At 45.7% G+C, this 26,456-nt stretch overlaps 1 protein-coding gene across 2 annotated transcripts in view; it reads left to right on the top strand.

Moving 5' to 3' along the window:
- Window positions 1-451: 451 nt before the first annotated feature.
- The window catches only part of LOC142488006 (uncharacterized), a 63,284-nt gene continuing 37,279 nt past the window's right edge, over window positions 452-26,456 (top strand). For both annotated transcript variants that reach the window (XM_075588314.1, XM_075588313.1), the window contains exons 1-5: window positions 452-735; window positions 3,451-4,056; window positions 4,289-4,402; window positions 5,538-5,651; window positions 7,480-7,593. In XM_075588314.1, coding sequence (XP_075444429.1) covers window positions 4,038-4,056; window positions 4,289-4,402; window positions 5,538-5,651; window positions 7,480-7,593 — 361 coding nt within the window. In that variant the 5' untranslated portion in view covers window positions 452-735; window positions 3,451-4,037. The remainder of the gene's footprint in view (window positions 736-3,450; window positions 4,057-4,288; window positions 4,403-5,537; window positions 5,652-7,479; window positions 7,594-26,456) is intronic.

Below are 26,456 nucleotides of genomic sequence, written 5' to 3'. Positions count from 1 at the left end.
TTTTACGCAGCGCTTTACAGAGACATTTTGCAGGCACAGGTCCCTGCCCAGTGGAGCTTACAATCTATGTTTTTGGTGCCTGAGGCACAGGGAGATAAAGTGACTTGCCCAAGGTCACACGAAACCGACACCGGGAATAGAACCAGCTTCAAACTCCGTGCCAGTCAGTGTCTTTACTCACTGAGCCACTCCCTCTCCCACCCACCAGTATATCACCAGACCATATTATATACGGTGGGAGATAGGGGTGAGATTGTCACTATATTTCTCACCAGCCCACAGCCAGCACCATGTGCATCTCTCACCAGGGGGCACTCACCGCACCATGCTTGGGAGCCCACCAGGGGTCACTGTTCCATATGAGCTCAGGAGGAGCTGGTTAGAGGCGCTCTGGCCCCTCCTCTTCCCTCTCTATGGTCCCTCTGCTGTAGCCGGATGTCCTGGTGTTTGAGATTTGATTCCGGCAGGAAACACTGATCCTGAGCACAGACTGTCCCACATCCTGAGGGGGGAATCCAGGTCACTCCCACAGGGAAGGACTGAGAGATCACAGGGGCTCCCCCCACCCTCCATAGGAAGTACACACACAGTGAGGAGGGGATAAAGTGCACATCTCAGGCACTGAGGGGGGGACACACTGAGGAATAGGCTCTGAAGCCTCTAAGTCCCTTTTCCTGTGTCCCCCTCACATTGCCCACCCCCTGCTGCACAGAGATCTTCAGCCTGTGTTATTGGGTAAGTGCTTTCCTCCTCCTCCCTTCCCCTCCCTTGTGTGACCTGTGCACATTATCCCAGTGCTGCTCTGAGCTTCCTTACACACAGGAGCCTGAGAGGCTGAGCCTCTGATAGTGAGGGGGAGCCTCTGGCACTGGGGGGGTTACTCCTCCTGGTATCACAGGGACTGGGAGATAATGGGGGTTATTTTACATTGGGTATTAACATTAGGAATCAGTGAGGATAAGATTGGGAAAGTTATTAAATAGAGTTAGAAAGTAATTAGATTGAGGGAGTATTGGTTGGAGTTTAACTCCTTCATTACCACAGGGGCCAGCATCATGTGTGTGTTATGGGCTATAGCTTCTCTGTGTGAGACTGACCCGTTTGCCCGGGGACAGTCCTGGTCTGACAGTATGTTCTGATGTCCCAAATAACTGCTGCATTCTCTCATGTCCTAGTTTTAAATCATGTCTGAGACACTGGAGGGGGCGCGGGGGGTCTGTGCAGCGCTGGAGACTGGGGGTGGGGGGGGGGGGGTCTGTGCAGAGCTGGAGACTAAGGGGCCTATGCAGAGAGCAGCGAATTTTAAAATTGGCGAGTTTAATAAAAAGTAGCTTTTTTTGGAGAGTTTTATTCTCCATATGCAGAAATGTGCGAATTCTGCTATGTTTAACATGAATGCGTGTGGCGAGTTTAAATTGGCGAGATGCGCGCTGCAGAAATGTGTTAAAAAAAATTCGCGCCTTTTTTTTTCCTTTCCTATGGCCGCGAGCGGCAGCTTCTTGCCAACTTTTCTTGGCGAGGCAAAAAGGAGACAATCGCGCCATTTTATTGGCGCGAACAGCCGCTAGATGCCGTTCGCGCCTCTCTGCATTAGGATATTTTTAAAACTGGCGAGATGGAGGTTCTCGCCAGCCGCGAGGCGAGTTTTAGAAATAGAAAAAAAAAATTGGCGCGTTTTTCGTAACTCGCCATTTTCTGCTGTTTTCTGCGCGATTTTCTCCAAAAAATGGCGAGTTTTGAAATAGCACTGCTCTCTGCATAGGCCCCTAAGGCCGGGGCCATTGTCAAAAAGACAGTGCTGACCCGCGCTGAGCCAGCACACTTACCCCCTGCATGAGATATGAGTGCGGCTTTAGCAGGTGCTTCCGGAGGCGTGCGGAATTGCAGGAGACAGTTCCATTTAAAATTTGCGCGCGGTGGGCCGGTCACGTGACGGCAAACAGCCAATGGCACCCTGTCATGTTGGCGCCGTGATGGAGCACGCTAGCCCCGCCACCCGCCTCAAGCCTGCTCGCCTGCCAGGACGCAAAAAAGCTCCTGCTTGAGCAGGCGGGCCTGAGCAGCAGCGCAGAGGAGTGCGGCTGGATGCACCATGTCTGAGGCCTAAGGCTGTGTCCATAGTGGAACGCGCTAGCTTCTGCGCTTCCTTCTCCCGGCGTTGCTCTTCAAATACAACTCGTGTTGGGAAGCGCACTCCCCCTGTAGCGCGTGTGCACTATGCACATATGTATTGGTGTCCTAGTGTTTGATTCGGCACGTAGCTCGCGCCGTATCCTGCACTATGGACAAAGCCTTAGAAGGGAGACAAAGAGCCCTGTTCCCTCCCCAATCTGCAGTGCAGAACTCCAGCTGAGGGAGAGCAGGGTGACCCCCAGGCATAGAGGGGGGTGCTGTGTCTGGGTCTCTGTGTATGCGCCGCAATATAGAAACCCAAGCATGTGGTAACCTCACGTCTGTATTAGGCTTGTAATATAGTGCGCGCGGGACTCGTTTGTAGAGGGTAAGTGGTGACGCGCGTGGCTATGACATCACAGTGCTAGGCCACGCTGTGATTGGTTTATAGCATCACGTGGCACGGCGATAGCGCGAAAATACAATTTTCTTGTACTTTCTCTGGTCTGCCGCGTCACCGCTCACGGCCGTGCGCGATTCTCGACTGTATCAACGTCAGCCTCCCACCGTCCATTGTAATTTGAGCGCAACAGCGCGCTCTATATTACAGGCCTTAGAATAAAGGTAAAGGCTGCACACCAACCATAAAAAATCCAAAAAGGGGATAGAATTACCGGTGCTCCTACGAATGGATGATATCCTGCAGCATACCCAGGAACGCAAGAAATTGCACAGCACTGACGGATTTGCTCAACTCTAATGTATTGAAGCCAGAAACACAACGTTTCGACCATGCAGTCTTTCTCAAGTGATATAAAGTGGCATAATGACAAAGTCCTGTGAAGTCCCTTTTATATCCCCACCATCCCACAATGCCCTCTGGGAATTATCCTAGATGAATTGCAGGTGTGCTGATCTGCAGGTAACTCCCTCTGTTCATAGCGTCCATTAGAGGCTTCAGTACTTTAATGAGGGGGCATTGGGTGATCCTCCGTTGTTTTCATGAATCATAGCAGACTCCTCTGTATGGTGCATCTGATCTGCTCCGTCACCGCTTGGTGCTTTCCCACGTCGGGTTATCCATCCGGGCATCAGCTCCTTGCGATCCTCACTCCGTTCTGATCGGGTCTCTCCCTGTGACGTCATTGGCTCCTCCTGCCATATCGTGGCATTCTTTGTATACATCTGCTGTATGTGTCATCCTCTGTGATCAGCAGATTTTCGTTTCTTCTCCGACTCCTTTGTGGTTAATAATCTTAGATTTGAAAGCTCATACTAATTGCTGTATATTTGCCCAATAAAACAGATCATTCCAATTCTGTTTTCTCTTTTATACAGGCACAGCTGTCATCCAACACATATAGATCAAAGAACCTCTGGTCAGCCCCTCCAGAGCAGCGCTGCCCACTGCCAGCCCCTCCAGAGCAGCACTGCCCACTGCCCGCACCTCCAGAGCAGCACTGCCCACTGCCAGCACCTCCAGAGCAGCACTGCCCACTGCCAGCACCTCCAGAGCAGCACTGCCCACTGCCAGCACCTCCAGAGCAGCACTGCCCACTGCCAGCACCTCCAGAGCAGCACTGCCCACTGCCAGCACCTCCAGAGCAGCACTGCCCACTGCCAGCACCTCCAGAGCAGCGCTGCCCACTGCCAGCACCTCCAGAGCAGCGCTGCCCACTGCCAGCACCTCCAGAGCAGCGCTGCCCACTGCCAGCACCTCCAGAGCAGCGCTGCCCACTGCCAGCACCTCCAGAGCAGCGCTGCCCACTGCCAGCACCTCCAGACCAGCGCTGCCCACTGCCAGCACCTCCAGAGCAGCGCTGCCCACTGCCAGCACCTCCAGACCAGCGCTGCCCACTGCCAGCACCTCCAGACCAGCGCTGCCCACTGCCAGCACCTTCAGAGCAGCACTGCCCACTGCCAGCATGGATCCCCACTTATTAAGTGAGTAGAGGAGATATTTTGGTGTCTTTGAGATCTGCGAGGAGGGAATATCTGATTCTTTTACAGTTAAGCGAGTCAAACACTCAACTCCAAATCATTTTCTGCCAGAAGGGCTAGTAATACATTTCTTTACAAGAGGTATTATATTATACCAATATCAGAGGAGGTGAAATCACAAGAAGCGCCCCCACTCCCAGCTTTACATGATGGATTTTCCTTTTCTTGTTGCCAGGTTTCCCTGTGGTTGTACCGGAGAGTTTAGAGATTAAGTCAGAGAAAGACAAGACAGACACAGAGGAACATCTGACCCCAATAAAGGAAGAAATAGATGCATTTCCTGTTTGTGGTAAGTACCCTTACAGCCTCACTTGTCTTTATTCAGAATGATTTTTAAAAAATGGACTGAAGTGACTGGAATATTTTGGGAAATAATATTAAAGCGTGCATACAATTATAAGCTACATGTTCTAATGGAAAAAAAAAACACGCATGATTTGTCTAAAGTTCTATTAATAGTATTTTTATTGCTGTTTGAACATTGGTAGCTCCAAAAACGCCATAATGTTCTCAGCGCTCAGGAGTAAAATCTCCCTCGGCACTCAAAGGGTTAATAAAGTAAAATCAATCCCTTCACTACACCCCTGTCACGCTGTGCTCACCACAAACAAGGCGGGACCACGGTGCTGAGGTGGGAATGGATAAAACGCCACCCCCAGCCACGGAGGGACGTCTGGAGTGTAGCTTTGATTGGGTTGCCGGGTCGGGATAGGAGAGGTGCGTATGGTCGATATACTTGCCGGGGTCAGTGCAGGAGAGGTGCGGAAAGTTGCAGGTACTGTTAGCCGAGTCCGGGATTGGAGAGATCAGAGTCGTCGTTTGTCCGGTACCCGAAGTCAGGTTTGGCGAGTGGAGGATCGTCGTGGAGAGCGGGGTCAGTACACAGGAAGAGGACCAGCAAAACAAGGCAAGACTGTGGTGGCAGAGGGAGGTAAGAACAACAAACTGGTTCTATGCTCAGCCAAAGTGCCAGTGGCACAGCTGAGCATAAGGAGGAGAGAGCGTCCAATAGGAGAACTGCAGCGTGGAGGTGTGTGGCCAGCAGGGGCTGTGATAGGCAGAGCGCAGGTGTAAGGAGCACCTGTCAGAGCGAGGAGGCAGGGCTACTGGGCTGGAGCACACTCCCGTGCGCGTGACCGTGCCTCCGTGGGTTTGGCCGAGTGCGCGCTGTGCGTGCCATAGACCGGCACTATTTAGATGGCACGTGCGTGCGCGCCTTAGTGCGGCGTGGGGGGAGGCGGGAGCGAGTGGAGGAGCCCGCGGCGGTGCAGGTGAGTGCGGAGCATGCCGATTGCGGCGTGGCTTCCCGAGCCTCACAACCCCATAGTAATCAGTACAGTATAGAGTATTTCTGTATTCTGATATCACAAGAAGCGCCCCCATTCCCAGCTTTACATGATGGATTTTCCTTTTCTTATTGCCAGGTTTCCCAGTGGATGTCCCGGAGAGGTTAGAGATTAAGTCAGAGAAGGAAGAGCCGAACACTGAGGAACATCTGACCCCAATAAAGGAAGAAATAGATGCATTTCCTGTTTGTGGTAAGTACCCTTACATCCTCACTTGTCTTTATTCAGTATGTTTAAAAATGGTGTTAACAAAGATAACTTAAACTAGCGCTAGACCAATTGTGTCTATGTGCAGTGCATATAAACGTGTGCTGAAGCTGCCTGGTGATTCTACTAAGGGTGCAATCTACAGTGAACCCTAAAAACAATATAATGATACAATAGTGGAATAAATACCTGGCGCATACAAAAAGTGATAATATTAACAATATAATATAATATATTATAAAGGATATATCAGTGAAGTCTTTTCAAAGTCAATAAGTGAAATGGACTCTGTCCTTGATTTGGGTAGAATAAAATCACTCTTCTGCAGCAAGTGTGTTCCTATTGATTGAGACAAAAACAGAGACACCACATTGCGCAGTATTGACTTAACAGTAGATGATGTTCTCCCCTGTATGCCTCTAAATGAAATGCCCACTTACTAGATATAAAGTGGGTCTCGTGCAGTTGAGAGAATCTGTATCTTTGTTTCTTCAAATCCAGACGTTAACAGGTTAACCCGAACCCCACGTGTTGATTCTGTTTCTCCTGGATCCTTGAAGAAACTCTGTCTCTGGAAGATGTTTTCTCTTTCTGTGCTGCTCTCCTGTATGTGTCTCCAGCGTGGGGATATACAAACAACAGAGGATTGCGCAATACAGTAAAAAAACTTTAATGATGCATCCTAGCTAGCTGCAGAAATATACTCACAAGTTCCGTGAGTTTAAAAACAATTCAAACGCCCGACCCCGCTGTCCCACAGCACACCCCAGTCTCTGTCAGCTCCTGCCTCTGGTCGCGTGTGTTTCGCGCTATCCAGACTTGCGCGTGCTGACGTCACGGTTCAATGAACTGACCGGAGAGTGGATGAGAGTCCTGATTGACGTTCACTTTAGGCTCCTCCCTACGCGTTTCGTGACGGGGAACGTCACTTCGTCAGGGGATTGTGGAGCCTATGCAATCCCTTGTACTTTTATAGCTCATTCTTACTTAACAATTAAACAATTAAAAACAGCACAGATGCATTTACTGCTGATTTGATTGCAGTGGGGTAGAAAAACATCTTGGTGAATTACATTGCCAATAGAATTCAAATGCATTGTCATAGCTAATGTTGATTAATCTACAATAAAGGATTATGACAAATGGTATAACAATTAAAATATGTTACTAACCTGTGAACGTCTGGATTTGAAGAAACAAAGATACAGATTCTCTCAACTGCACGAGACCCACTTTATATCTAGTAAGTGGGCATTTCATTTAGAGGCATACAGGGGAGAACATCATCTACTGTTAAGTCAATACTGCGCAATGTGGTGTCTCTGTTTTTGTCTCAATCAATAGGAACACACTTGCTGCAGAAGAGTGATTTTATTCTACCCAAATCAAGGACAGAGTCCATTTCACTTATTGACTTTGAAAAGACTTCACTTCACTGATATATCCTTTATAATATATTATATTATATTATTAATATTTAAAAATGGACTGAAAATATCTACAGTATTGGGGAAAATAGCATTAAAGCATGGATACTGTATAATTACAAGCTACATGCACTAATGAAAAAGTATACATGATTTTTATGGGGCTACATTATATTTATTGATGTTTGAACATTGGTAGCACAAAAAAATTCCATGTTTTCAGCCCTCTGGGGTAAAAACTCCCTCCGCACTCGGGGTTAACAAGCAAGTAGAGTCAATTACTTCTCCCCTCAGGAATCAGTATAGAGTATTTCTGTATAGTGATATCACAAGAAGCGCCCCCACTCCCAGCTTTACATGATGGATTTCCCTTTTCTTGTTGCCAGGTTTCCCAGTGGTTGTACCGGAGAGTTTAGAGATTAAGTCAGAGAAGGAAGAGGTGAACACTGAGGAACATCTAACCCCAATAAAGGAAGAAATAGATGCATTTCCTGATTGTGGTAAGTACCCTTACATCCTCACAGCTGCATTGCATCATTACAAGGAGCATGGTCACATTTAGTGAATATTCATGGTTAATTGCCTCTCATAGGAAGTCCCCAGGCCTGCTGGGTGTTCTGGGACAAGCCACATGCAGCAGAGTTAGAAGTGCAATATGGCTCTCAGACACGTATAAAGGTTGGAAATGCAGAGTTATGGGTATCTGACCAGCAATAGATGCAATAAAACGCATTTGGAAAAAAAAAAAATCAAGGGAACCTTCCCCTGTCTGACCAGTGTATTCTGCCTGTGCTCATGTATGGATGTGAAACTGAGACCCTAACTGCGAAGATAATTCAGAAGCTTCAGACATCTATAAGAAAAATGGTGAGATGTAAATTTAAAATAACTGTGGGCCGGACATATCACATACAGAAATTACTATCCTTAGGCCAATATGGATCCAAGAGATATTAAAGGCCAAGACGATGACCAAAAGGTGTGTGTGTGTGTGTGTGTGTGTGTGTCACTATCTGGACCTGGTTTTCACTAAATGTGAATGAAATGGGACAACAGCACATTATTAGTATTTTACACCAGTAAATATACTGTTATTATATTTATTTATAAAATATTTTACCAGGAAGTAATACATTGAGAGTTACTTCTCGTTTTTAAGTATGTCCTGGGCACAGAGTTAAGACAAATAATACATGATTACAAATACAGTTACATGAATGAACAGGGTATACATTATATACAAGACATTGCATGCACAGTTACAGATAATAAATATTATGGGCGTATGAAACAGTTACAGACCAGATTAAAATGTGTGGCAGCCCTAGATTTGAAAGAACTTAAACTGGTGGTGGATGTGGGAGTCTCTGGTAGGTATCACAGTTTACTGTTAAATTACTAGTTTGTTCTTATTTGTTAATTAACTTTACATTGTACACCTAACAATACCGTCCATTGTGTCCAGTCCACTGACTACATCCAGTCCACATTGGTGCTGCCAGTAGTTAATAATAATGAGAATATACTATCTAATTAGTTTACACCCTACTAAATCTAACTCCCAGTGTAATTGGGCTGGTGCATGCTTGTAGAATTGCCTGCTGTCTTTACAGTTGTTTTGTTATAGTTCTAGCCAGGGCTCGACAAATGCACTCGTCCGCTCGCCACAGACGTGTGCATTTTGGCCACTGTCGAGTGCTCACCTGCGGTGGCGTCTCCCGGCCTTCTCCATCTTGCTCTGCAAATTCATATTTTTCTCCTGCAGCTCCAGTCAAAATGACGGCACAGCGTCATTTGCCATGGCAACAGGACGCTACGTGACGTCACACGGCTCCACGTTATGTGATGTTGCCGTGTCCCGTTGACATTTTAACTGCTGCAGGGGGAAAAGATAATTTTGAAAAGGGGAAGGGCGCACCATGCCGTCAGGACCCCGCAGCAGTTAAGTGTTGTGGTGGGGAGGCAGGGGGATTGTGATGGAGTGTTTTTTGGGGGGGGTGGGTTTTTGCCCTGGTTTGTCGCGTCCTTGTTATAGCCAGGTCAAACACTTCTAGCATTTACTTTAATAAAAGCTCAGTACTATTTATCTGTGACTGACTGAACTAGCCGGGGGGAACGGCTCAGCGGCCGTATCTAGTTATAGCCCCATTTTAGCTCCTGATACAAATTGTATTTTCAGTGACATGTTGCAAAATATGGCGTTGTAGCAAAATAGCTTAATAATGGTTACATGGTACTTAAGCTGCAATAGTATATTTGGGCTGTTGCTTCCCTCTGAACACATGCACAAGTATCATGACATCAGCGCGCACGCCCAACTATCGTTTCGCGTTCGCACTTTTTCAAACGTGGGAACCGGCCAGTCAGCAGTGAAGGGTTTTTATACACTTTTGGTCTCCAATGTAAGGAGGTGAGTGTTAGCCCCTTTAAAGGCTGGTTCAGGGAGCGTGTCCAGGATGCCGACGTGCAAAGTCGTGTGAGAGAGAGGAGCTCCACAGACCCTTGTGAATAACTACAATTAAAAGAAATTTCCCCCCTACTTTTTGACCCCAAAAACGATCCCCCTGGTCTGCTCAACGCACAGAAATGGCAAATTGGCCCGAAAACGCAATTTACCCATGGGGTTACAAAGTTTTTCACTCCTCCATGAAAGAATGCTGAAGCGAGTGCTAAAAACCAAGATGGCGCCGGCACAACGAGCGCACGTGGTGCAAAACAGGCATCGGACCGGGAAAGAGAGGCAGACTCACTGAATCCCGAAGTGAGCCTCACAAGGGAGTATATGCAGGAATTAATGACATCCATTCTGACAAAGCTCCATGTATCAATACAGGAGGATCTAAAAGCGGCTGTAACAGAACTCGGGCAAGACATTACAGGCCTGACGGAGCGAACCTCCGCACTTGAGACTAAGCTGGAGGAGTCCCTGCAAGCGCAAACGGCAGCAGACGATGAAATCTTCAGACTGGGCCTGGAAGTCAGCAACCTAAAAGACAGCCTAGAGGATCAAGAAAATCGCGACAGACGCCAAAACCTAAGGATCCGTGGCATATCTGAGTCTATCCTAGCGGGCCAACTAAAGCCTTACCTTATGGATCTGTTTTCCTCACTATGCGAAGACCTAGAGGAAAAAGATCTCGAAATGGACAGAGCACACTGCGCTCTTGACCCGCGATCAGACGGCCCGAATCGTGCAAGGGACGTCATAGTTCGCCTGCACCGGTATATAACCAAGGAAAGGTTCATGGAAGCCTGCAGAGCGAAGGAGACTATTAAGTTCCAGGAGGATTCCTTACAAGTCTACAACGACCTGGCAAAAATAACAGTCAACAAACGAAAGGATCTGAAGCCGCTAACTACGTTGCTCAGGGAGAATGAAATAAAGTATAAGTGGGGTTTTCTGTTCAAACTCATTGTACATAAAAACGGAAAGTTTCATACCATCAGGCACCCCTCAGAAATGTCCCGACTAGCACGTGCGCTAGGCCTGCATCCTCCACCAGCTTAGCAAACGGAAACATCAGAGCCCTACAGATCGGAGACTGATGAGCCACCAGTCAGAGCCTCAGAGAGGTTAGCAGGACAAAGGCAACAAAAAAATAAATAAGGTTTACTTATCTGTAACTCCCTGTTCCCGGTTATTTATTACCCCCGTCAAGCTCACCGGGACCAAGTCATGTTGACTGAAGAACCCAGAAGAGGAAAGAAGAAGCAGTCTGAGGAAGGCCGTCCGAGGCTAGCAGCAGCATGGATTATGACCCGCTACAGTTCAGGAGGTGAAAGCGCAACGATCAGCAAAAGACCCGACCCTCACTCTCCTCACGCCAACTGGGAGTTCCCTGCTCGTGACACCAACACCTGGAGAAAAGCTGGATCTAACCGCCAACTCGTCCGAGCCCAACCCGAAGCAACTGAGTATCGCCCGAAAAAAGAAAACCCAGCACTAAGCTACACGGGCCGCGATCGAAAGTGCCAGAGAAAAGGGAGATCTATTTCATCTCTCTCCCCCTTCCCCTGATCGCATTCCCCCTCCCACTGCCGAGCCTTCCCCTACCGGGCGGTTAAGATGGGCCCGTGCCGGAACCACACCCGCGCGGCCCACATTGATTGCGGAGGCCAGCGGCCCTACGCTAGAACATGGGGTAGGAAGGCCCACAGAACTGTGAGTACTCTTAACCCCCCAAATCCGGCCCGTGACACAGGCGGGAACCGCCATTATGTGAGTCACCCACGCCACAATGAGAGACGAAATTAGGAAAAATGAACAGACTGTATAAGCCCATATATCTTAAATGAAGCCGCAAGTAGTATACATCCCCTAAATAAGGCGGAAGCTGAAAAGTACTTCAGACAATCATCCATAACCTATGTGATCATTGTATATCTCCCCCCCCCGTGCAAATACCCTAAATGACGGTATAAAAATGTTGTGCTCACAAGGGGTAATATTCTTATGCTTTACACTGTATGTATAAGTTGATCATTGGTATGACTAACAATATAAGAAGCTATCCTTGATCCCCAGTTGATGGCTGGCACACAACTGGAGATACTATGTAAATTAAATTGGTTGCTCAACACCTCGTCACAGCCCCTGCCGCCCCTCCCCTTCCCCTCCCCCCCTCCACTAACACCCCCCCCCGCTACTCTCCCTAACCTGCCCCTCCCACACCCGATTCCCGATGACAAAGTGTGAAGCACGAAATATGTATGCAATGGTAATTCTGACAGACGATTTCCTTTCATTTAAATGCATAAGATGAAATACACCCCCAAACCTCCCCGCACCCTTCCGAGCTTCTGAGAGGTTCCCTTTGTGTACCCTCAACAGAGCGGAAGGGAGAGAGGACTTTAGCGACAAAGCTCGCCACTCCAATCTGTTATGCTCTATTGCTTAAATGATAAAGGGAAAAGTACTGTTGAAAATAACCATGCTATGTATGCTACGAGTTACGATAACCTATACGACCATTATATATCCCCCCCTGTCTCCTCCTCCCCTTCTTCCCCCCCCCCCCTCGCTCAAATGCTCTAAATAATTGCATAAAAGTGTTGTGCTCGCAAGGGGTAATATTCTTATGCTTTACAATGTGTGTAGATGTTGACTATTGGTATAACTAACAATGTAAAATACACCCCCAAGCCTCCCCACACCCTCCCCAGCTTCCGAGAGGTCTCTTTTGTGCACCTTAAACAGAGCGAGAGGGAGTGAAGATTTCAGCAACAAAGCTTACTACTCCAATCTCCCATGCTACACTGCCTAACAGATAAAGGGAACAGTACAGCTGAAAATAAACACACTAGATATGCTACGAGTTAGAATCCCTATAGCAGACGAGTAACCCAGATATTTAAATTACTATGTAACGGCCCCCCCCAAAATAACAGGAGGCCCCACCAAAAAGCTAAGTGGTGAACCATATATCCCAGTGCAGAACTTACCAAAGCAACCCCCCCTTCACTCCCTCTCCCCCTCCTCCCCCACACCCCCTCCTCCACATCCCCCCCTCCCTTTCCCCCACCCCTCCTCCCTTCCCCCCCCCTCCTCCCTTTCCCCCCCCCTCCTCCTTTCTCCCCCCCCCTCCTCCTTTCCCCCCCCACCCTTCCCCCCCTCCCTTTCCTCCCCCCTCCCTTTTCTCCCCCCTCCCTTTCTCCCCCCTCCCTTCCGTTTCCCCCCCCCCCCTCCTTCCTATCTACCCCTGCCCCCACTGTCAAAACACAAGATACGAGTTAAGGGCACTAAGTATAGTAACAGACTATTCTCCCTCCATATATATGTATAGGAGGCAAAAGATCCTCAGGTCCGCGCATATCTCTCCCAGCCCTCGAGAGACTCCCCTTACGCACCTCCCACAGAAAGGAAAAAACTGAGAATCTCAATGATAGAGATTACCACCCAAACCTGCCATACCACGGTGTTCAGCTGCTAAGTTATATATCACTGTTGTAGAAAGTTATGTTATGTATGTTGTTATACACAGTTCCCACTGAAGAAAATGTTGTCTCAGGTACCCAGATTGACTCCCCCTTCCCTCTCCCCCCCCCCCCCCCGAGTGAAACGCCCGAAAACCTGTAAATACGAAGGCAAGGGGGGAAATCTTAAGTTGGATACAGTAGAGGGTCTGGACCCCTCTGCTGCGCACGTACCGGCCTCCGGTGCCGGACCCACCCCCGAAGGGGCACTTAGCCCCAAAAGCTGGTCGCCCATTGGACCAGCCCCATGTTACTAAGGTCTCAGGTAGACCTGATTTCTACTGCTCTCTATCTGCTGGTTCTTTCCCAGCAGATCTTCTCTCTGTCTCCTGCCTCCCTCCCCCTTCCTCCACCATGGCACACTAGACCAAAAATACACGTAGCCCAGGCCTACCACAAATGTTTGCTGGGGCAAAAACAAACAGCTGTACTTTTAAAGCAAGACCTTCCAGGTGGGAAAGGAAAGGTCACATGGCACACCATAACACAAAAGCCCAATGGCTAACCTAGCGGCAATCAAAATAATCTCCCTAAATGTAAAGAGCCTACAAAACAACAGGAAAAGGAGACTGGCTCTCCAAGACCTCAAAAGATCAGGGGGCGATATCATCTTCCTACAGGAAACCCACTTCACATCCCAAGACCCACCAAATTTATTTTAAAAAGTGTTCCCAATGAGCTATTTTGCATCATTTAGTAGTAAAAAAAGGGGAGTAGCAATTCTATTCCGACAGGGAACACCATTCAATCATGTCAAAACAACAGTGGATCCAGAGGGTAGATTTCTAGTGGTATACGGCTCAATAGCTGGTTCGGCGATTGATCTGATCAACATCTATGCTCCTAACGAGAATCAAACTGAGTTCCTCTCAACAGTTCTCGAGAGCATTGACCCGGCATATTTATCATCAGTATTGGTTGGTGGAGACTTTAACATGGTACTGAACCCTGCTGATGACAAATCGTCCACCAAGGGCTGCCCCCATACAACACTCTCCCAACAAATAGAGAAAAGGTTTAGGGGGGGTTATAAAAGATTTCTCTCTAGTGGATGTTTGGAGATCCCAGCACCAGGGCCAGCGGGACTACACCTTTTATTCGGCGCCTCACCAGACCTTTTCTCGGATAGACTATTTCCTAGTAATGAACCAGAAGAGAAAGAACTCAGTTAAAAGTAGCACTCTATTATCTGTAGTAGGATAGTGTGGTTGATTTAAAAATATATCTTTATTGAATTAAATGTTAAAATATTGGTGCATGGAGTGGAATAAAAAGATCAATGGACACTCTGTCTGATGACTCAGAGTGTTTCACATATAGTGATGACAACTTGCGTCTAATAGCTGGAACAGTGCCAGCTGTAGCAGGTCGCTACCATTATAGTGGTAGCGACCTGCTACAGCTGGCACTGTTCCAGCTATTAGACGCAAGTTGTTATCACTATATGTGAAACACTCTGAGTCATCAGACAGAGTGTCCATTGATCTTTTTATTCCACTCCATGCACCAATATTTTAACATTTAATTCAATAAAGATATATTTTTAAATCAACCACACTATCCTACTACAGATAATAGAGTGCTACTTTAAACTGAGTTCTTTCTCTTCTGGTTCATTAATCAATACATTCGCAGTCTAGCACCTTATCTACCCTATACTTTAATTCAGCTTGAGCAGAGGTTCCTTTACCTTTCCTACCCCTCCCCCTCCTTTCCCACGGTATATATTTCCTAGTAACTAAGAATATCCTAGAGGCAGCGTGCAAATCAGACATAGGCCCAATTACGTGGTCTGACCACACTCCCATTACCTTAACCTTATCAGTCCCATTCACAAAATCAAATGTCTATTCATGGAGGCTAAACGACTCCTTGCTGAACCATCCTGAGATAGAAAAAGAGGTCAAAACTGCACTTAAGGATTATTTCTTTTTCAACTCAGGATCAGTCACCTCCCCGGCAATCCTGTGGGAAGCCCATAAGGCCTCAATCAGAGGGAAATTCATCTCTATTGCAGCCCACAGGAAAAAGGTCAAACTAAAATTACTCAAAGACCTCACGGACACCATCGTCAAATTAGAACAATCACATAAAACCGCCCCATCTAAGAAAATATACAAACTATTAACCGCTGCCAGACTAAAATTAAAACAGGTCCAACTAGAGGATGTAGAGAAAGCTCTAAAATGGACAAACCAGCAGTATTATGATAAAGGTAACAAGGCAGACAGACTCCTGGTCAGTAAACTGAGAGGGGTCCAGAAAATATCCCAAATAACGGCAATCAAGAATAGGTCTGGTGAAATACAATATAATGATAAAAAAATAGCAGCGGAATTCACCAAATTCTATACCAAGCTATATAACTTGAGATCCCAGAATGGCCGAACCGAACCAAGTGCGGCGGAGGCCTTAAAAAAATATCTGGAGAAATGCCACCTCCCTACAATAACGGAGGAGGAAAATGCGATACTTAATGCGGAAATTTCGAAAGAGGAATTAGAAGTGGCAGTGAAAGTACTGAAGATGTCAAAGTCTCCTGGCCCAGACGGGTTCACAAATGTGTACTACAAAAGATTCTTGCCTATACTATCCACGCATCTACTGAAGATGTTCAACTTCTTCATGGAAGGGAACCCAATCCCGACCTCTCTGTCTCTAGCTAACCTAGCCATAATACATAAAGATGGAAGAGACCCGATGCAATGTGGAAGCTACCATCCAATCTCCCTCCTGAACAACGACCTTAAATTGTATAGTAAAATCCTAGCAAATCGACTGAACCCTATCTTACCTAGGCTCATAAACATATACCAAGTCGGATTTGTAGCGGGTAGGCAAGTCTTAGATAACACCCGTAAGATAATTAACATAATAGACCATGTTCGCCTTACAGGAACCAAAGCAATCCTACTAAGCTTAGACGCGGAGAAAGTGTTCGATAGAATTGATTGGTTGTTCTTAGCACCCTACGTAAATTTGGATTCAAAGACTCATACCTAGAGAGTGTCCGTAGACTTTATCAAGACCCTTCAGCAATGGTGAAACTCCAAGGGGGCAATCTACAACGATTCAATATTAAAAACGGCACCAGACAAGGATGCCCTTTATCTCCTCTCCTCTTTGCACTGACGATAGAACCTCTAGCATGAAAAATTTGAGAAAATGTAGACATCCGAGGGATAAGCATCGGAAACAAACAATATAAGATTTCGTTATTTGCAGACGATATAATTCTAACGCTATCCCAACCCCAAAACTCTCTCCCTAATCTTCAAAAAGAACTTGAGGACTTCGGAATAATCTCAGGGTACAAAATTAATAGCGATAAATCTGAAGCACTAAACCTAAACCTACCAGAGCCAGAGGTGAAATTACTAAAGCTAAATTTTAACTATCGCTGGAGCTCATCATACATTAAATATCTAGGAGTAAATGTATCTAGGAACTACCAGTCGCTATACCAAGCAAATTTCCCAGCCCTATTTCGGAAAATTAAGACCGATCTAGACAAATGGAACGGCTAGTATAACAGAATTGATCCCAAAAGGATCAAGAAGACTCCCTCATATATAGAGCACTCAATGTTGGAGTACAGTAATTAGACTAACAGTGGTCTACCAGATAAGTACTGTTGATAGGTCAAAATAAGCCTATCGTGACCGGAAAAGGCTAGGAAGAAAATAATAAAGTTTTATTCATTCAAATATTTAAGTTAAAAACACATATATCACATTCATATCCTTTCCCTTACCCTAAAGAGTGGAAACATTTTTTAGAGAACCCTGGTCTTTTCCCCATACCAGCTACAAGAGGAAGACAAGGAGGGGGAAGGGAGGACTACTTAAGGGATCGACAAAAATGGGCCTACAAGGAACCTCCCAGGAGGGCCAGGCGAATGAGGACACGCAGGTGATTAATCTCTCCACAAAAACTCTAAACCAAGATCATATTAATCTTTTATCTAAGGGTTTATCATTCTGCCCTACTAATCAATTAGATCATTTAGAGTGCGTAAAAGACTTGAATCTTTTTTGCAGAAAATTAACTCTGCATAAATTTTTCAAGAAACGCAGATAGTGGCAGAGCGCCAACACTCCCATGGAATTACTAGATACACAACAACTAGATACCATCGACATTCTAGAACAACTCGAAGAAGAAAGTCTAAGACCCCCTGGTGATGGCCACTTCACAGACCTTAAGAATAAATCCACTTTTGTACCCCCTTTTGATTGGTACTACAATGTCGATGTCTTCAACAAACTTGTAACCAAAGATATACAAGAACTCCCTAGCCTAAAAAGTAAACAAAATTTAACCTATCCTGAGAGATTAGCCCTACGAGACCTGGAACAAGATAAAACCATTATTATAAAACCATCCGATAAAGGTGGAAATGTGGTTATCTTAAACCAGGTAGACTATATGGAGGAATGCAAACGCCTGTTGTCTGATATAAAATGTTATTCCATCCTACAGACCAATCCTACTCCCACATACTTTAGACAATTAACAGATATACTTAACGAAGGACTGGAACACAAACTGATATCCCAAAAAGAGTACAATTTTATGTTGATTAAAAACTCCAAGGTGGCCACGTTTTACCATTTACCTAAAATACATAAGAAAGCGAGACCACCCCCTGGAAGACCGATTGTGTCCGGCATTGGCAATTTGACCTCAAATGTAAGCATATATCTTGATCCAAAAAAGACACAGCGCACAACGCTCATAGTGTATTACAAAATATTATTGACATATATAAAAAAGCTGTGTGTGCTGTGCACGCGCATAGTAAGTGAAACTTCTTTGACTTTTGTCGCAGAAATTGACTTATAACGCGCGTGCTCGGCACACATGTGTCAGTCAGTGTATGTGTCAGTCAGTGAGTATGTATGTGCGTGTGTGTCACTCAGTGTGTGCGTGTGTGTCAGTCAGTGTGTGCATGTGTGTCAGTCAGTGTGTGCATGTGTGTCAGTCAGTGTGTGCATGTGTGTCAGTCAGTGTGTGCATGTGTGTCAGTCAGTGTGTGCATGTGTGTCAGTCAGTGTGTGTGTGCGCGTGTGTGAGTCAGTGTGTGAGTGTGTCAGTCAGTGTGTGTGTGTCAGTGTGTGTGTGTGTGTGTGTGTGTGTGTCAGTCAGTGTGTGTCTCTCTCTCTGTGTTGTGTGAATGTCTCTCTGTGTTGTGCCCCCCACCCCTCCTCCTCCCCCCCTCCCACTACCCCAGGCGGAGCTGCGGACTCCCAGCCCCCCCCCCCCCACGACACGTGGTCCCGTTACCCCCCTCCTCCCGCCTCTCACTACCCCAGGCGGAGCTGCGGACACGGAGCTGCGGACTCCCAGCCCCCCCCCGCGACACGTGGTCCCGTTACCCCCCTCCTCCCGTTACCAAAGCAGGAGTGACAGGGCAGGGGGTGGAGCCTCGGCCTCAGCTATCCCACCACAGAGCAGCGTACTCCACGGCGGGCAGCACCGCAGAGCCCGTGCCGGATGAGGGGAATTCAATACCCCTTAACACACCTTACGTGACAGCGAATCACCGGCTGCCAATTAAATTTTGAGGGCTGCCGCCGCCGCCGCCACATGTCAGCAGGAAAGCGGAGGTAGGGAGGAGAGAGGCTGCGCGGCATGGCAGCGGCCATTAGGAGCGGCGGCTATCGCCGCCGCATATGTCACGGTGTGTGGGGGGTGTGGGGCTCGGGGGGGGTGATTAGGAGCATCTGATTTGTGGAGCGGGTGTGATGTCAGTGTTGGGGTCGGGCTGAGCCAGAACACAGCCCGGCCTCAACTGCCAGCACTGACGTCACATCCGTTTCATTTCTGTCTCCACAATTCTTTTTTGCCCCATCACGAATGAGGCGCCACTAAGGAAGTTTCACTTCAATAAATGGGTGAGTAATGTGCGTACATCAAATGCAATAATAACGAGCAGTTTCGGGATATTTTACCCAACGCCTCCGGAGACCAGAATAGGTGTCCTTGCAGGAGTGATGCTGCTGTCCTCGATATTGCAGGGTCCTATTGAAATTGGTGTACAACCTCTGCTGTTCCTTGCTCCCCTAAGCACAGGTAGGCTGGGAGATGCTGATTCCTGCAGTGCTTCAGCAGGGCAGTCTTTGGCATCAGCTGGGCGCCCGCGCTCTCCTCCGTGTGAAGCGCTTCCTGGATCGTGACGTCACCACGGGGATTTCGGCGCCGCTCACAAACAGTCAAAGTCGCGCACTGGGGTGCTAGTATGAGGCTAGAACACTAGTAAACCTTGTCCTACGCGTTTCGAAACGGACGTTTCTTCTTCAGGGACTGAACCGTTCAGGGACAGAAACGTTCCGTTTCGAAACGCGTAGGACAAGGTTTACTAGTGTTATAGCCTCATACTAGCACCCCAGTGCGCGACTTTGACTGTTTGTGAGCGGCGCCGAAATCCCCGTGGTGACGTCACGATCCAGGAAGCGCTTCACACGGAGGAGAGCGCTGGCGCCCAGCTGATGCCAAAGACTGCCCTGCTGAAGCACTGCAGGAATCAGCATCTCCCAGCCTACCTGTGCTTAGGGGAGCAAGGAACAGCAGAGGTTGTACACCAATTTCAATAGGACCCTGCAATATCGAGGACAGCAGCATCACTCCTGCAAGGACACCTATTCTGGTCTCCGGAGGCGTTGGGTAAAATATCCCGAAACTGCTCGTTATTATTGCATTTGATGTACGCACATTACTCACCCATTTATTATATATGTCAATAATATTTTGTAATACACTATGAGCGTTGTGCGCTGTGTCTTTTTTGTATCCATTTGCTAGCTCCAGGGGGATCCTGAGCCCCCCCATTCCATCACAGCTGCAGACGCTCAATCCTAGGTTAAGTTATTTATTTATTTATTTCACATATCCTTCACTTATCACGTCACGATTTAGTTTTGCGCACTATTACTTTTTTGTTCACTATATATCTTGATCGTTTCTTGCGCTCCTTTGTAGAAACTTTGCCATCCTATGTTAGAGACACCAACAGATGTACTAAGAAAAATTGAGGATATGAGTTTGGACCCAAATACTATTTTGGTGAGCTTAGACGTGGAGGGATTATATTCAAGCATTCCGCACGACTATGGAATTGCAGCAGTGGAACAAGAGGTACTGATTGTATACCCCATAACGCATTTGTTCTTAAACTGTTGAATTATGTTCTGACCCACAATTTCTTTCTGTTCAATAATATTCTCTACCATCAGATACAAGGAACAGCTATGGGGACCACCTGTGCTCCCACCTATGCCAATTTATATCTAGGCTGGTGGGAGGAAACGGTGGTCTTCATAGAGACTCCAGAACTATATACAGAGTCTGTGGAATTGTGGGTCAGATACATCAACGACATTTTCCTGATCTGGAAAGGAACAGAAGATTTACTTCATGAATTTATTAGTAAATTGAACCAGAATTCACATAATCTGAAGCTAACAGCGCAAATAGATAAACAAAAAATCGAATTCTTGGATCTCTGTATTTCCAGATCAATGGAAGGAAATGTGGAAACAACTATCTTCAGGAAACCCACAGCTACTAATACTCTTCTGATGGCTAATAGCCACCACCCGAGACACATTACTAACAACATACCAATAGGTCAATTCCTGAGATTGCGCCGGAATTGTTCCACCACGTCTGAATTTACCAAACAGTCCAAAGAAATGTCTTTAAGGTTTAAGATGAGGTTACAGCAACAAGCTAATTAAAAAGGCATATTACAGGGCCTTGACGGAACCTAGGTCGAAATTGTTAACGAATAAGAAGAGAGAATTGAAAGATGAAACAATTCGATTAATCTCTACTTACAATAATCAGTGGCAGGATGTGAAGAATGTCCTCTGCAAGCACTGGCATGTCCTTTTGGAGGACACGGATTTACAAAAAATCCTAAAGGAATATCCAAACATAGGCTACAGACGCGGTGCTAACATCAAGGACAGATTACTACACAGCCACTTTTCACAAACCCATAAGAAAACGTGGTTGGGTACTAAACCCTGTGGATCTTTTCCATGTTCTAAATGCAAAGCATATCGTTCTATGCCAATTACAAAACAGTTTTCCAATTCATCAAATACCATGACCTTTCAAATAAAAGATTTCATAAACTGTCTCACTTTTGGCACAATTTATCTGATGACCTGCGACTGTGGTCTTAAATATGTCGGTAAAACTCATAGACAACTTAAAACCAGAGTTTTGGAACACATAGGCAACGTACGGAATTCAACAGATACACCGGTAGATAAACATTATCCAATACCACAAAGGAGACTCGAGAGCCATGCATTTTTGTGGCATCGAGTATGTGCCTAGAGACCCCAGAGGGGGAGATTGGGACAAACGACTTCTCCAAAAAGAATGCCGTTGTATCTACCAACTCCAGACCCTCTCACCCCTTGGATTAAACAAGGGTTTTATATACTCCTCTTTTCTTTAGAGGGATATACACATTATGAAGCTTGAGGAATCTCTAGGAGTATATATAGGAGTATTACACAAATTTTAGAAGTGGGCGATTTATCACCTTATACGTTCTTAATTTTTATATACATATATATTCTATATATCACTTTAATTTGGGGATCCAGGTATATAGTATTAATCACCATTTGACCTGTATTGACCATTAGGGGCAGGTCACTTAAATATCTTTCACTCCTACATTACACATACAAAATTACTTGTATAAATTGGCAAATAAATTCACACAAGAAAATACGCCGTTTTTTTTTTTTTTTTTAAACTTGTAATTTTTATTGAAGTAATGTACAGGTACAAATCAGAACGTGGCATAAACCCACTCAAGGGAGGTACATATGACATAGTCTTTCAAATTAATACAGTGTATGTGGGATGACGACAGGACAACACAAGACCAGGCTAACTTAGACAGCATCCATCTTTCGGTGTCTTGATATCTACCGTAATATCCGGAGACATAGAACTCACCGCTGGATGACGGGTGAGTGTGGGGAGAGACATAAGGGAGGGAGGATATAGGGTTGAGGGAGGCATGTCTTCTCGTTGAGGTGAAAGCGGCTCTCGGAGGGTGCTTCAGTTAGGATCACTAAGACCTACTTATTTGAGCCCGTGTACGTACACCTGTTGTAAATACACCGTTTTTTATTGAATTTTATTTTATTTAATAGAAGACTCATATTATTTTGGGATCCACCAATTTTTCACCTACTGACCTGCTTCGTCCACTGGTGGGTATACATCACTGAGGAAACATAAATAGCACTTATTTATTTATACACTCTAAGAGATATACTCCTGAGTATCCCCTCCCAAATTCCGGTACAATTATGACATCACTATGTATTATACTTACTTACCTTTGTGGAAAGTTCCCTTTCCTTCCTTATTCCTATCAAAAAGGATGCCATAGAGACCGTTATTTCATTAATGTATATAAGAGTACACCTCTCTAACAGTACAATTGTCAGCAACTCCCACCACAACACGATAGCGAAGCATACCTTTGTTTATTATGACCCGATTGGATCTCGGACATAAACCACGCCCCCATGACTCATAGTGGGCGGGACTTTCTCCTATAAATAATATCCGGCAAAGCTAGGAAATATACTCCTCCCCTTGAAGAAGCGTGTTAGCCCATGCGAAACGATAGTCGGGACGTGATGACGTCATAGGCGACGTCATCAGAAGTGGCAGCGTCTGTTTACAGAGACAGCAAAGAGAGACTTTTCCAGCCAGGCTTGTATCAGCGACCGAAATCTTTGTGTTTTGTATTCTTTGCCCGCTGTGGTTATGTGCTTCCTTGGATGGCTACATTGTATATATCATGCAATACTAGTGATATATTAAGAGAATAGAATACACTATATTTTTCCTTTGTTTTGTAATACAGCGGAGCTTTTAAAAGTACATTTCCATTTGCTTTTCCCTTTTCCACGGTGGGAATACTGAAATTTTCAGAACTACAAGCTGAACTATACTATGTTGTGTGATAGATTTTATACCACTACAGAGCTGGATTATACCTTTTGGTAACAGTAATTTGATACTTACATTTCTGATACTCTCTTGCCTGAAACTGCACCCATTGAGATTCCTTGTTTATAGGCTTAAAGGGACACTTACCTGCTTGTCTAGAAATATTTATAGTTTGAAATTAGACGCTTGTGGATAGCAATTAATTTGATATATCATCAGGATACTTATTGATATATTGCTTATCTTACCACTTCACAATGGGGTTATTTTAATGTTTGAATGTGATATACAGGCATACCCCACTTTAAGTACACTCACTTTAAGTACACTCGCGAGTAAGGACATATCGCCCAATAGACAAACGGCAGCTCGCGCATGCGCCTGTCAGCACGTCCTGAACAGCAATACCGGCTCCCTACCTGTACCAAAGCTGTGCGCAAGCGGGGAGACAATAGAGTCTGTTACAAATGCGTTATTTACATCAGTTATGCACGTATATGACGATTGCAGTACAGTACATGCATCGATAAGTGGAAAAGGGAGTGCTTCACTTTAAGTACATTTTCGCTTTACATACATGCTCCGGTCCCATTGCGTATGTTAATGCGGGGTATGCCTGTATGTGTTTTTAACTTAAATATTTGAATGAATAAAACTTTATTATTTTCTTAGCCTTTTCCAGTCACGATAGGCTTATTTTGACCTATCAACAGTACTTATCTGGTAGACCACTGTTAGTCTAATTACTGTACTCCAACATTAAAAGCAACGGCTACCAAATTTCATGGATCGGGAGAATGATCTCGGTTAAAATGAACACACTCCCCCGCTTGCTATACTATTTCCAGACCCTCCCGTCCACATCCCTGGCTCAGAATTGAAAAATATACAAAAGCAAATATTCCACTTTATTTGGCAAGGTAAAAAAAAACAGAACCGCTAGGTCAGTTCTGCTCACGTCAAGGGGGAGAGGAGGCCTTGGAGTCCCCGACATACTAAGATACTACCAGGCCACCCAACTTAGACAGGTAGTAGTATGGAATGCTGAACCAGATCAATATTGCTGGTTAGATATAGAATCACAATATGCCGGCACGCCTTCTCTGCCAGTTTGTCTTTGGTCCCTGAATAAGGGAGACACGTTAAATAGTAAATTTAGCCTTGGGTCAATGAGGCACACATGGGAGATCTGGACGAGAAGCTAAATTCAAATTTAAACTCGCAGCCACCAACTCTCAACTTATCCCAATCTTCAAAAATCCTAAATTCCCTCCCGGCTGTGAGCCCAGACAATTCGACCAATTTAAATCGAAAAACATCAGAGTAATCGCTGACCTGCTGAGCTTTGGGCAATTCCTGAGCTACCAAAGACTAAAAAGCAAATATGAATTTCCAGAACTAAACGCGTTCCAATATCTCCAGATTTGACATTTTTTACAATCATTATCCTCCACATTGGAGTTTCCCACTCTCACTAAGTTTGAAAGGCTGTGCCAGAATACTGCACACCAGAAAGGCCTTATAACGCAGATTTATGCTGAAATGGAGACGGCAATAGATCCCCTTACCCATGACTATATGCATAAGTGGGAGGCGGAATTAAGTATAACCATAGAAAGAGAGGACTGGGAAAGTATATGGGAGGCTGCCTCAGGAACTTCCATATGTACCACGACTAAAGAAAATATATACAAAATACTATTCCACTGGTATTTTACCCCAGTCAGATTAAGACAAATCTATCCTCTGGCCTCCAATCTATGCTGGAGAGGTTGCGGGCAAAAGGGGGACATGGCCCATATATGGTGGTCATGTCCGGAGATTCAGAAATATTGGTCAACTATACAAAATATAATAAAAGAGATCACAGGCCTCACTATACCCGTTGAACAGTTAACCTACTTGTTGGCCAGGCCAATAGAGATTGCTGACCGCCCAACAAGAAAATTAATCTCCTTCATTCTTACAGCGGCCAGATGTGCGGTGGCCGCCTCGTGGAAGAACCCCCCCCCGCCCCCAAGCAAACAGTGAAAAGAAGGATTCACGAAGTAATGCTCATGGAAAATCTCACAGCCTTCTTGAAGAGATCCACATGGTCCTTTTATAAAATTTGGGAAGCATGGCTGATCTAACTCATAGCATAGAAGATCCCATCTATTACCAGAAGGGAAATAAAGATCTTGTAAAAAGAAACTAGATAGAGTATGTTTGGTTGACTAGTTGAGGGAAGGCACCCCCCAGCCCCTCCCCCCCTTCTTCTGTTTCTCCCCCTACCCTCTTTCTCTCTATCTCTCCCTCGCCTGCCCACCCTGGTCTGTTAATAGGATCGGAGCCACGGCGAGACTGTTGGTGTGTAAAAAGGAAAAATCTTGTATTAGGCTAAAGTTATGTTTAAATGTATGTACATTGTATAAATGCCTAATAAAAAAATTTGTGAAAAAAAAAAAAAAAAGACTGGTTCAAATATACACAGGGGAAGTTGCAACTCTGTTAATAGACAGCGCACTCTAGTGGTTTATTTCAAAAAATAACTCCCATTAATAATGTTGAATTTGTGTGGGGAAAAAAGGCTTTATATTAACACCAGCTGATATACCCGGCGTTGCCCGGGATTGACTTTTCCCGCTCCCTCTCTGTCTCCGCTTCCATTCCCTGCTCCATTTCCCCTCCCCCCCCGTTAAGCTCCGTTCCCTCCCAATCACAGTGCCACACATCACTCTCCCCCCCCCCCCCTTCATCTCAGAATAAACCTGCCCAGACTTGCCCGTATGAAAAAAAAAACATGTTCGGACATGTCCCAAACGCCTATAAACATGCCCGGACATGCCCCGCACGCCTATAAACATGCCCGGACATGCCCCGCATATGTATACGCCCCCCTCCAATCTACGTCAACAGTATGCACCAATCACAAAAAAAATAAAAAAATACACATAATGAAAAATTAAAATTGGCGCAGGGGGCGTCAACCACTGTTTTGTGGCGTATGGGGCGTCAACCACGTTTTTTTTTTGTGCAGGGGGCTTCAGCCTCAAAAAATTGTCGCAGGGGGCGGAGCCAGATTCGGAAGGGGAGGGACTGGATACGGAAGGGGCGGGACACATGGGCGGGGTTTGGGTCAAAGGGGGCATGGCTTAGGGCAAAAGGGGATTTGGCACCCGTCAAAAAAAGTTTGACATATTGTATGCCTCCCTACTACTAACAACCATTTGGATTTAATTATTTGCTCCATGATAACAGGGATGTGTCCACCTTATTTTAGGGGACCATACAAGCACGTATCTCTTTGCACCATAGTGTTTGTATGTCAGTTATTGTCTGTGTGTGTTTTGTCCTACATTATTTTATTATTAAAAGTTACATTTTAAAACATTCACCATTACTTTAGTACTAG

This window comes from Ascaphus truei, chromosome 2, assembly GCF_040206685.1.
Source record: "Ascaphus truei isolate aAscTru1 chromosome 2, aAscTru1.hap1, whole genome shotgun sequence".
In the NCBI taxonomy this organism is placed as follows: Eukaryota; Metazoa; Chordata; class Amphibia; order Anura; family Ascaphidae; genus Ascaphus; species Ascaphus truei.
The sequence above is the reverse complement of the archived record's forward strand: the minus strand, read 5'-3'. Positions and strand labels throughout refer to the sequence as shown.